The sequence below is a fragment of the Cryptotermes secundus genome, unplaced genomic scaffold, assembly GCF_002891405.2.
Source record: "Cryptotermes secundus unplaced genomic scaffold, Csec_1.0 scaffold245, whole genome shotgun sequence".
NCBI lineage: Eukaryota > Metazoa > Arthropoda > Insecta > Blattodea > Kalotermitidae > Cryptotermes > Cryptotermes secundus.
In genome coordinates, this window is record NW_019736398.1 from 56593 (window position 1) to 68723 (window position 12131).

Genomic DNA, 12131 nt, shown 5'->3' on the forward strand with positions numbered 1-12131 from the left:
GAGAAATTGTTAGTAATGTATGTAAGTATATGAAAGAGGCTGGGCCAACAATTACACTGAAGAACATAGGAGTGGAAGTAGCAAAGGCAACAGGTGTTTTGGAAAGCAGTGTCAGAAGAATAATAAGAGAAACAAAAAATGTCGAATCTGGGGCTTCCACTTCCTTTTCGACATCCCATAAAGAAAGACCTAGAAAATATCCACTAGCCACTTTGGATGACTTTAACAAGTCTGTGGTGCGAAGAACAATTAATGACTTCTCCATAGTCAAAAAATGGAGACCTACCCTTAAAAAAGTTCACGAAAAGTTGAAGAAAACGTTAGATATTCAGGAATGCATCTCCACATTAAAGAAAATTATTTTGAAACTGGGGTTCTGCTGGAAGAAAACAAAAAATAATCAGCAGATACTGGTGGAACGATATAATATCAGAGCCAAACATCTTCAGTATTTGCAGCAAATTAAAGAATATAGGAAAAGGGCCGCCAAATCATCTACATGGATGAAACCTATATTCATTCATCGCACACCACCATCCAGGGATTATTTTCCCCTGTGTGCAAAGGCCAACGGCAGGTAGAGAGCAAGGTTTCATCCTTAATATCTAGGTCCGCTTCAAATCCCACCAAAAAAACAGTGACATGAACTACACCAATTATGAAAAATGCTTAAGGAGCGACTTATTCCTAACCTTCCTCCAAATTCTGTCCTCATTGATAATGCTCCCTACCATAATGTACAACTAAACAGAGCCCCTAACTCAAATTCAAGAAGAGATTTTATGATATCGTGGCTAAAATATCACCTTCCACCTATTACCTTCAATAACAGCGATTTTTCATCATTGCGGAATCCAGACATATAATATGATCCTACCACTCAAACCTAAATACCTTTCCTATAAAATAGATGGAATCTTTACAGAACACAAACACAATATTTTACAACTCCCTCCGTATCATCCAGAACTCAACCCAATTGAGTTAATATGGGCCACCATAAAAAACTGGGTTGCTCAGAACAGTACCACATTTAAGACGGATGACATCATTAAACTGGCAGACCAAAAATTGGTTTCCATAACTGCAGAAGAATGGCAATGTAGATGCCAACATGCAAGGAACATTGAGCAACAATTAATGGCACGGGAAGGCCTTTTGGACGCAGGACAGGAGTTTGTCTTCCATGTTGGCGGTGATGATGATAGCTCCGATTCATCTGGTGGTGACGAGGAAGGACAGGCATGTGGAGATGATATCTATGCGGACATTGCCGGTGTTGCCCCTTTAGAATAGACCTGTGTAATATGTAAATAAACTCTTCATATATATATATATATATATATAACAGTGTATAGTGCATAATCTGCCATTCAGCACCTGAAAACTTAACATCGGAAGTGTGAACATCATTGAGACTAAACCGCCAACACTATGCAACACAATGAGGTAAGAAATTATTGACCTTTGAGAACGTCTGTACTGCATTCCCCTCCACAATTGTCAGCATGCTGGAGCTCTCCCCGCCTATACCAATACTTCTCCTACTCCATGTCGGAGGGCTGTTACTTCTAAATACTACTACTGTATACAGTGTGTTCCTAAAAGAACGGTGGGGTTTTAGATACGTATATATTTCGTATTTCTTACCGAGTACAGTCATAACATGTGTCAATCGGAAGCTTAACTGTCCAAATTTTATGTACATCCATCAAAGTGCCTCTATGTGCGCACCTTTCGTTACCCGGCACACATCAATGCGATAGTCGAATTCCTGCTACACCCGCTGCAGCATTTCAGGTGTGATGGTCTCCACAGCACGATTGATTCTGTTTCGGAGATCCTGGAGCGATTGGGGCAATGGAGGTACATAAACCATGTCCTTCATGTACCCCCACAAGAAGAAATCGCGTGGAATTATGTCCGGGGACCGGGGTGACCATCGGAGAAGGGGGAAATCTTCACCTGCAGCATGTCCAATCCATCGTTGTGGAAGAACCAGATTAAGTAAACCTCTCACATCTGCTATCGAAATGTGGGCGAGCACCGTCCTGTTGGAAAATGTAGTCATTGGAAACATTGCCCAGTTGTGGAAACAACCAACAATAGGCCTTCTCCTGCTGGGTCACCATCTTACATTTCATGTCGCCTAACTGTCGGAAATGGAACTAGGAAAGAGCGCGATATACAAAATGAAAATTTGAGAGCCGCCTAATGAGTCCATATATGTTTTGCTTTTCATCACCAAAAACTGACGGAGATATAGAGCAATGAAACCCCACCATTCTTTTAGGAACACCCGGTATATACTCAACTGCTAACATTTTCATGACCTCCCTATGTCTCAGGTTTTGGCAAACACTTTTGAAAAGTCACTTTCTGCCACTGCATGGAACACTTAAATTTATGTTAATTCATTCTGTAATTCGGTGCAAAGATCAAGTCTTCTTAAACACACTTTACCATCTGTGAAGTTCAGGTCAAATTCTTCTGAACATAATATTTCATCTCTATAATTAACTAAAAGAACAGGGTCACCACTCTCTTCCATCCAGTGCCGAGGTTAAAAATGGTAGAATTATATCTCCACTGCCACACACATCTTCAGAGCATAGTCGTTAATTAACTGAGTACAGGGACAACTTTACCTTTTCATCTGAGGGGAGGGGATCACCTAGAAGACAGGTACATAGAAAGCTAAAAATAACTTCAAACTCAACAAAGGGACTTAAAATTACTGAATATTCATAAAAACTGTGTCACAGTGATTAAATACAACATCTGTATACTGTAGCTGCCATACAAAACATTGACATATTCTGTACTCTTAGTAACATTAAAATGCATGAGATATTTCATTTAATGGCAGTGTTCTAACTACTCTGCTGCCTAATCTTGACAGACTGTTAAATATTTTAAGTATATTTTCCTGTCTTGGCAACATTCAAAACTGAAGTACTTCCTTGGCTGAGTTGTATCTACATTACAACACAAATATTTTTAGTCCTTGCATAAATAACTGGTTCTGAAGATACTGAATAAACAGTGACACCTAAAAGTTCCAATTTTCAATAATAGAGCCAATTTAAATACCATACAAATAAATGTAAAATTAAGTATAGTAAAACCTCTGTACAACAACATCGAGCATACCAGATTAGGAGATTTCATACAGAAGTTTAAATGTAAAATCAGCCCTGTATTAACACCATATTCTTATATACAATTTAACCTTTGTGTGTTCAAACAAAGGCCGTTTCTTGTATGTGTACCTAATTTGATTTATTCTTGCTGCAGATCTACAACATGGACTTGAGTTCAGAAAATCTCTTACTGTCTTTCTGTCCATCACAGAAGTACCATGGAAGGTCCCATAAGTTTCAATTTAATTTTTCTAAATATAGTACTTATTTAAGTTACAGCATGTATGTAATATAAAGATCTGAATATGCATGAAACAGTTTATATAATGTAAATTATTGTTAAGACTTACATCATTGTCTTGTAACATTCAATAACACATTTTGTACAATTCAGAAATTGTACAGAAAGCATATTACACAGTTATCTTGTGAACTTGAAACCTAACTCCCCAAGTCTTTTGTGCCTTACCTTCAATTTACACGGTCTTTTCTAAGAATGGGACCAGTACATAAGTGCAGCACTTATTCTATTAATGTATTAGGACCAAAGTCTTCGTTATATTAATGGTTTAAAGCACAAGTGCTGTATGTCAAATTTTGGCCCTTAACTGTCAAATGTGCCACCCTATGTTTGCACAAATATAAGCCCACGAATAACTGTGGTGATGGAAGAGTAGAAATTCTCTGTGTCCTACTGGAACATTATGCTGGTGCACCTTCAATTTGAGTTTCCTGAAATCTATATTAATTTGATATACAATATTTATGGCTTAAAAATCGGCATCTGCACATGAAGAAACCAGTCTGTGAATTCACTACATATTACTGAATGAAAGCAAACTGAAATATATCTTTATGATTGACACTGCTTCTGACCATTGCATCATATAGCATAATCAAAATTAGGATTAAATTCATCAACTGCAACAATGTTTTTTAATAATATAAAGCCTTTACATGTTTTGGCCAATGATGGCTATCATCAGAAGGTGACCAACACTTTAAATGAAATTCTTCACATGCATGTGTTATCTTGTAAGGGTTAAAACACTAGTATTTAAAATGTTTTTCAAAAGTAACAGAGTTTTGGATTGAGTAGAATCTTGCTGTGAAGCCCAAGGATGGTCATGTCCTTTCACAGGAAGTTGTGTGTACTGTGTTGGTCCTGTGTGTGGTGCAGGGAGAACTATGTTGTTATTAAAAAAACACTGTTGCAGCTGATGGAATTTAATCATAATTCTACTTATGAAACATATCCTGCAACACAGCTAGTCACTATGTTGTTTCCCAAGTATCAGTGTACAGTAATGTCAACACAATCAGAACACCGGAATCTTTTAACTCTCTACGGCTTTTATCCCAAACACTTTGGATAAAAATTTCTGACCAACACTTGAATATCACATTGTGACTGCATTACACATCATTACAAAGGATACCAAAAAATGTCATATGACCAAAGATCAGAGGTTTCCTGTTTGCTTTCAGTGAGATTCAAAAAGGGGGAATAATGCAATTAAAACAAGCAATCTCTTAACAGCCGCAGCACTGTTCTTAACAATATCCTTCAGCCAATTCTACTTTTCATAACCAGGCTTTCATTAACATATTCCCAGGTTAGCTCTATTATTTCACCATCACTGTAAGATATGCCAATTAAACATTTTCATATTTGTTTTGTTTATGTAACAACATTCACATATAACATAGAATATTTAATATCACTATTGTTAATTACTGCAACATCAACAGATAAAAATGTTTACATTATTTTTATCACAGTCACACTGCACTCAGTATCGAACATACTGCTGCAGAAATTTGGATGGAAACTTGTATACTTCCACAATAAATACAAATTCACATTTAAATATGGCACTAATAAGGAAAGAGCACCTACCAAAACCAAGACTCACAAAATGAAAGATATGGCAAATGAATATCACACCAAATATTTTAATGATTTATCAAAGGTTTGGTTTTATGACATAACTACCAAATCTGCCTGGTGTTGCCTGGGCATAATGCATATGTATAAAAAACAATCATTTCCAATAAATCCAGCAATGGCGGAAGATACTTCATGTTTTCCCCATAACCTAGTAAAAGATGATAGTCTGGGTTTTCCTCCATATCCTAGCAACAGCAGAAGATAATTCAGGTGTCCCCCCATATCCTACCAATGATCCCATCGTACTTGCAAACCCAGTTCCTTCTTTACAGAGACGGTAATGGGGAAACTACCCCAAGGTCCTCTACCATCATGCCAAATTTGACTGAAATAAATGCAACAGTGTGGAAATCTATAAAGGACAGACAGAAACATTTTACTTTGTGTGTGTGTGTGGGGGGGGGAGAAAAAGAGAGAGAGAGAGTGTGTGTGTGTGTGTGTGTGTGTGTGTGTGAACCCCAATTAATATTCCTTAATTTAAGGCTTTATTCAGATGCTGTTCTATTACAATCATCCAAAGCTGGTGTTCTGTGTGATAAAGTACCTTAAGATTTTCTCAGTTTTGGGTTCAAATCCACTACTTCCCAAGGAAACTAAAGTGGGGTTCCAAGACTTTTCATTGTCTGATGTATATTTTATATACTGACTGTTTCAGAATTTTGATATAAACCTGTCTTGGTGATTAGCTGTCACCACAATCAAACCTAGAACCCTATGAACCAATGAATGAAGTATACCAGCAGCTACAATATTCAGTTCTTCAGCACAAATATATGTTCACTGAACAGTTTTGGAATCAAGACTAAGTTGCTCTGTCTACACTGTGGATTATTGCTAAACTAGGGTTAAGGCTTTTGTAGATATGTAACAGAGACCTGGTGAGTTCCACTGCTATTGTTAAACTCAGATTATACTTAGTGTCAGTTCCTCTCTGCTATGCATGTTCTCTCAGAAATAGTATTCTTAACCTTCCCTGCTACCCGTGCTTATCACAATGTCTAAATATGAGTGACAAAACTGCTTCTCAAGCCTTTGGTACACAACTAAAGAAGTGTGCCACCCAATATATATATATATATATANTGTTCTCTCGTTGCCCTGCTGAGGGTTTATAAGCGAGCTACCTCCGAGTTAGTTCTCAGTTCGCAAGTTACGAGTTACAGACGCGTGTGCAATAACTAAGAAGTCAACAAGCAGAAGACTTATTGTGTGCTTTCGAGACTTAGTGAGTGCTGTAGTACAGTTATATTTGGAGTGTGTAATTCAGGGAGATTTGTATAGCTCCCGCGTTATTGGTACGTGAAGACTTTGGTTGTAGGGTTTGTAAAGTGTGGAAACCCGCAACTGTGTTATAATTAATTGTAGCCGTGATTTGTAGGTTGTTAAATAAACCAATTAACGATCTCTACGGCGTATTCAGTAACGCAACACGTGACAACTGGTGTCAGAAGTGGGATCAATCAAAGGAGCATACACCTCTTCAGCATCTCCTATCAACTGGAGATCACCAATCACCAAGATATCCTTAACAATATTCTCCACATCTCGAATGAAAATACTCTTATCAAACTTCCTATCTTTTGATACTCTACTTAGAGCTCTCTCCACAGAATTGTAATATCTCTTTCTTTCTTCTTCCAATGTCAAGTAATGAGTGTGCATTTCAGTGATGTCTACACTACTTCCTTCCTATATTTCCTCCATATATGCCAGTATGGCATTATGTGCCCCAAGTATTATTGTCTGCTTTGTTCCGGATGTTTATCCGCGTTGCCTAGCGACTAGCGCGCTCCTTGGTGTTTTTAATTCAACAAATATGTCACGGATGAATCCCTCTATGAAAATAACAGAAACATCACTTACACAAGAATAAATATTTTAGCAAAGTATTTGTTCAACTTCATAGAAAACCATCAAATACAGTCATGTGGAAACAAGTTGGTATATAAACTGGGGGGAAAAAAAATCTAACATACACATTTGATAGAAGGTGAGATATAGCAAAAACACGGACAGTATCAAAAGCCAAGTGGAACAGAAACATATCTATGTAAACTATATTTTTACCTGATTAATCTTTCAAGAGTCTTTAGTGTGTTGTACATCTTTTATATATGAACAGTCATCATTTTCTTGGATGCTCTTTATATGAGTAATATTGGAAAAATTCTCAGAATTATATCACCCATTTTTACCCATGCTTTACCCACCTATCTCAATAGCTGATTTATATGTGATCAATTACATCCCTGACATGTTAATCTTTTCTTTACCATTAAATGTTATTAGAGTGACCAAATCATGGAAGTTATGAGCAGAATATACATAACTTCAGTCCGAAAACCTGAATGGAGGAGTCCATTTTGAAGACCAAGGCATATCTGGGATACTATTAAAATGAATCTTAAAGAAACCAGGTGTGAGGGTGTGGACCAGATATCTAGCTTAGGACAGGGCACAATGATAGACTACGAACCTTCAAGTTCCATAAAAGGTGGAACTTCATGACCAGCTAAGCAACTATAAATTTCTCAAAAAGGATTCTGCTGTTTGCTTCATGGAGTCAATATGAAGCTGCAAATACAGTGATAACTGCAAGGTTTCTGCGAGGAGCTGTGGATTTAAACGCTACGCTGAAAAAGATCTTAAATGGTTGTAATTTAACACTAAGATAATTGACTTAGGATCATTCAGTGTATTAAATGAAGTACAACATTAAATCAAGGAATGTTCTGTGAAGGTTGTACTGCAGTTTGAAAATATCTATGATTTGTTCTGATCTCTTATAGAGAAAGTGAGAAATGGACTTCCATCAAGTTAGCAGTAATATGTTCTTAAATTCTTGAATATGTTCTTAAATTTTTTTAAGAAACTTGTTACAATAAAGCCGAGGGCTGTATTTTTAATGCTGAACTAGAGTTCCTCCAATTATGGCTTCTTTTTATACTTGTGAAGGACTCCATTTTCTTCATCTGTTACAACATGAAATAAAATATGTAATTGACATTTTGTCAGACTGCCTCTGTGGTCTAGTGATCAGAGTTCCTGGCTACAGATCCAGAGGTCTGGGTTCGATTCCCGGCACTACCAGATTTTCTGAGAACTAGTGGGTCTGGAACAGGGTCCATTCAACCTTGTGAGGATAACTGAGGAGCCATTTCAAGGAAACAGCGGCTCCCGTCTAGAAAACCGAAATTAACAGCCGTGGGGATATGCTGTGCAGACCATGTAACACCGTCTGTCCACAAAAGTTGGCACTAACTTCGCTGACAAGTGGTGGCCGCTCAGTCAGTATAGTTTGCTTGCAGACTATAAGCTACGGAGTTAATTGACATTTTGACACTCCAAACTTTCTAATGCCAAGACATCATTAATGAAAACCTGGTCTGAATCCACATCATCTGATTGAGATACATAATTTGCAAAAACAAAAACTTACTGCTTAATTACAGAACTATTTCAGCTGCAATTACACCTTGATACTGCTTGATGCTTGGGTCCGTTTCCGGATTGCTCGTAATCGCTGATTGCAATAAATTCGTAGAAATACTGACACAAATACAATGATCACACCAATAATGCCCACAGCTGTGATATGATGTTGGTAGATGAAACAGGAGAGCAGAATTGCAAGACCCTATGGAGGGGAAAATTATGCAGTTTACATTCCACTGTATATTTTGATGCACTCTATTTGTATGTTTTCACATAAGACAGCACTTTATGAAGTTTATCATTCAGTATGTATAAGAGGATACCAACACATTCTCATGTTATTACAAAACATTTATTTTCCATATGGACAAAAGTATCCAAAAGATTTTGAACATGAAAATAAAAGGAAATGTACATGAGTTCTTTATGAAGACAATAAGTTAGGAACGATGTCAGACGGACAGAAGTATATGGGAGGAAATAGGAAGAGTGGTTTGTTTTGGGAATACAGAGACAGACAGCCAAAGAAGCTTGATTGTTAGGTGACATAAAAGTGGCAATGTCAAAGGGGAGGGACGAACAAACATCAACAGTAATTTTCATTGTATGCATAATACAGTTATCATTGTCACTGATTAAATTTTGGAAGAATCTTTCTAAAATAAGGCAAATCCTCTCTCTGAAGTTACTCTTACTTATTTATATTTTGTAATGATATGTATATGTACATACACACGCACAAGTCATTATCATGAATTATTCATCTGTTGCATGGTAATGTTAATACTGAAAAAATGTGCAAGGGTAAGTCAGAAAATATCATGCTATCTTTTTCAGCAATTATTTAATGAAGCAAGTTGTTCAAGTGTTACTGTTGTAGCAATTATGAATGCTAAATAAAATGAATGAATGAACTGCTGAATGTACATATAACTATAAGCACACTATCTCTTACTGTTGTAGTGACTTATCTGACCTTCACCATTCAATTGTGTTTTAGCATCAACAGGGCTGCTCCACTTACCTCATGCACCAAAGAACAGCAGTGTTCACTGATTCAGTTTTTGTGAGATGAAAGTGTAAGAGGTGGGTGCTAGATTATCAGCACAGTACAGTGATAGTTTTCTTCCTGTCAATCTGTGGAGGAACCTGATCATTCCTTGTCAATAACATTTAATCCATTTGTATGCAATTCAGTGTAGCGAAACACTATCCCCATACTGTGCTAGGAATCCTTGATGAAATTGTGCCACTCTTACATCAGCCAATATAAAACAAATTACTATATGCTGCTGCTGTTTGATGCATGTAATCAGTGGAGCACCCATGCTGGCAGCACTACTTGTGAAAAAAATGGAAATGTGAAGATAAAATATATCACTGCAACAGCAGGGAGGTCCTGCAATTATAATTGCATGTGCTTTCAGTAGTGGGACCAATCGCAAAAAACTGATGTGAACATTTTGCTGGTACTTTCTGACTTAACCTTCTATATATTAACACGGTAATTTGTTCATTACTCTGCTACTGCACATTAATAACTATTTTAAACTATACCTTCAGTTTGAAAATTTGGGTGTTCATTCACACTACGCTACTATTATAAGCCAGAACAGTTCACTGTATAAAGTGATTGGCTGTGGGCTGGATGGGTTGTGTTCCATTTCTATCATCCAGATCCAGAGTGGCCCTATGGGCTATCCTGCCTCCAATTCAATATTAGAGGATCTTTCACTAGCCACAAAGCATTAAGCTGACCACTCACGTCCAGCCATGGTTGAGGTTAAGAATCAGTACAATTTTACCTCTATATCCCAGACATACAGACTCAATAGCAACATATTTATGCATATGTATGTTACCTACTGTGTTTACTGCACAATCATTTCTATAACAAAATAATAAATTATTTACCTGTCTTATGGTCATGATAATCACAAAGACAACTGGTCCAAACGTTGCAATGGTGTAATATATAAAGAGTTGCCCTGCAGCTGAGCATACTGACAGGACGAGACAATCAAACACGAACTTCGGGAACTGAAACATTTAATTTAAAGAGAAATCAAGTACAAATGAGGAGAAAGTATTAAAAATTTTGCATAGTGTGGGATGTTGCAAACATGGTATAACACTTAGCTTCTATAACATGGAGGGAATTTCTTGATGAGCTACACAATGGTCAGCTTTTCAAGGCCTTTGCTCCATGGTGTTAGTTTACACATTTTTATAGATGAATAAAACTGGATAATTTTACTAATTGTCAATAGATTTTCCATCAAGTGCAACAATATATATTTTGATCACTTAATTATCTCAAAATAATATCAAAATATATATTGTTGCACTTGACGGAAAATCTATTGACAATTAGTGATTGATAGTGTAACGGACCAAAATGAGACAATTCAAAATACTGGATAATTTTCATGAAATTAAATTTGATTTGACCCCCCACCCCAAACCCAAATTTCCTATTGAATCCCCATCTGTTATAATGTCTCTCATTAGTTTGCAGGCCCCCCCCCTGATTTGACCAGATGTTTTAACATGAAGAGGGAAAAGATGGCATAAAACAATATATTTTGTAATATGTTTCCATTTTGGTTGCTAGGTGACCCACAAGTCTAAGGAAGAAAAATAAGATGCATTAATCTCCATTTTCTTATTCTGGCCCAACATCCAGTAGACACAAGATAAAGTCAGTAGGTAATGCAGTGCTGTTTAATATCCTAAGAGACTGCAACTACTCATTATTTAATTGAAGGCATGAAAGATACCTCAGTCATGAAATTGATGGAATGGATGAACCCTCCCTGCTGTGCAAGAGAGACTGCAGTGAAGAGGCAGGAGAATAAATTCACTCCACACATCATCTGCACTGAACTCATGCCATAGTGAGAGAACAACTCCCCTTGCCAGTTGGAAGTAAAGCTGTCAAATAACATGTAGGAAGCCAGAAGGATCAGTCCTGAGAATGTGGTCACTGCGACCCCTACAAAGAAGTAAGAGATCAACTGTAAAACATTTATCAGTACAAGACAAAAATCACATTCCCAATTCTGTTTAGAAATCTAACTTCTATGAAAATACTCAACACTAATTCAGTGACCAGATAACTTGCTTCAATCCATAACTAAACACATGGAAATATAAATCTTAAACTGAAATTCATTACATAATATCATAAATTGCACATTTATTTTATCCTTCTTGGGTTAAAATATTTTCCTGAGCACACTGCTTTGAAACATCTGTAGTTTACGTACTTTCCGCATGCGAGAGACCACGTTTCATACCCATACTCATCTAAAACATTAGGTAAAATTATAGTTTTATTTCAGTGGAAATCACAATAATATTGTCTTCAATAAAATCACTTTCACACAAGAAAGTGAGCAGCAGAGACACGTTGCAAGATAACATACTTCTACCAGTGCATATTTTAACCTTTATCCTACGGCCCTTTAAATTCATGTTTTCCCAGCGGTACGGAATTCTTTAAAGGGCCGCTATTTGAGATCCATTAAAACTGTAGTCACTTACTAAATTTCCTCCTATTTCTACAATTTCTGTGATAAAAGAACGAAATAAACGCTGTT

The 12131-nt window shown here is 36.8% G+C and overlaps 1 protein-coding gene across 2 annotated transcripts in view; it reads right to left on the reverse strand.

Annotated features, from left to right (window-relative positions):
• The window catches only part of LOC111869812 (adenosine 3'-phospho 5'-phosphosulfate transporter 1), a 33669-nt gene that overhangs the window by 7287 nt on the left and 14251 nt on the right, over positions 1 to 12131 (reverse strand). The window contains exons 6-8 of one of the 2 annotated variants that reach the window (XM_023861598.2): positions 11310 to 11524; positions 10444 to 10569; positions 8534 to 8731 (exon numbers count right to left, since the gene is read on the reverse strand). In XM_023861598.2, the coding sequence (XP_023717366.1) occupies positions 8564 to 8731; positions 10444 to 10569; positions 11310 to 11524 (509 nt within the window). In that variant the 3' untranslated portion in view covers positions 8534 to 8563. Of the gene's footprint in view, positions 1 to 8235; positions 8732 to 10443; positions 10570 to 11309; positions 11525 to 12131 lie in introns of those variants that run through there. The other variant, XM_023861596.2, reaches the window with a different exon arrangement.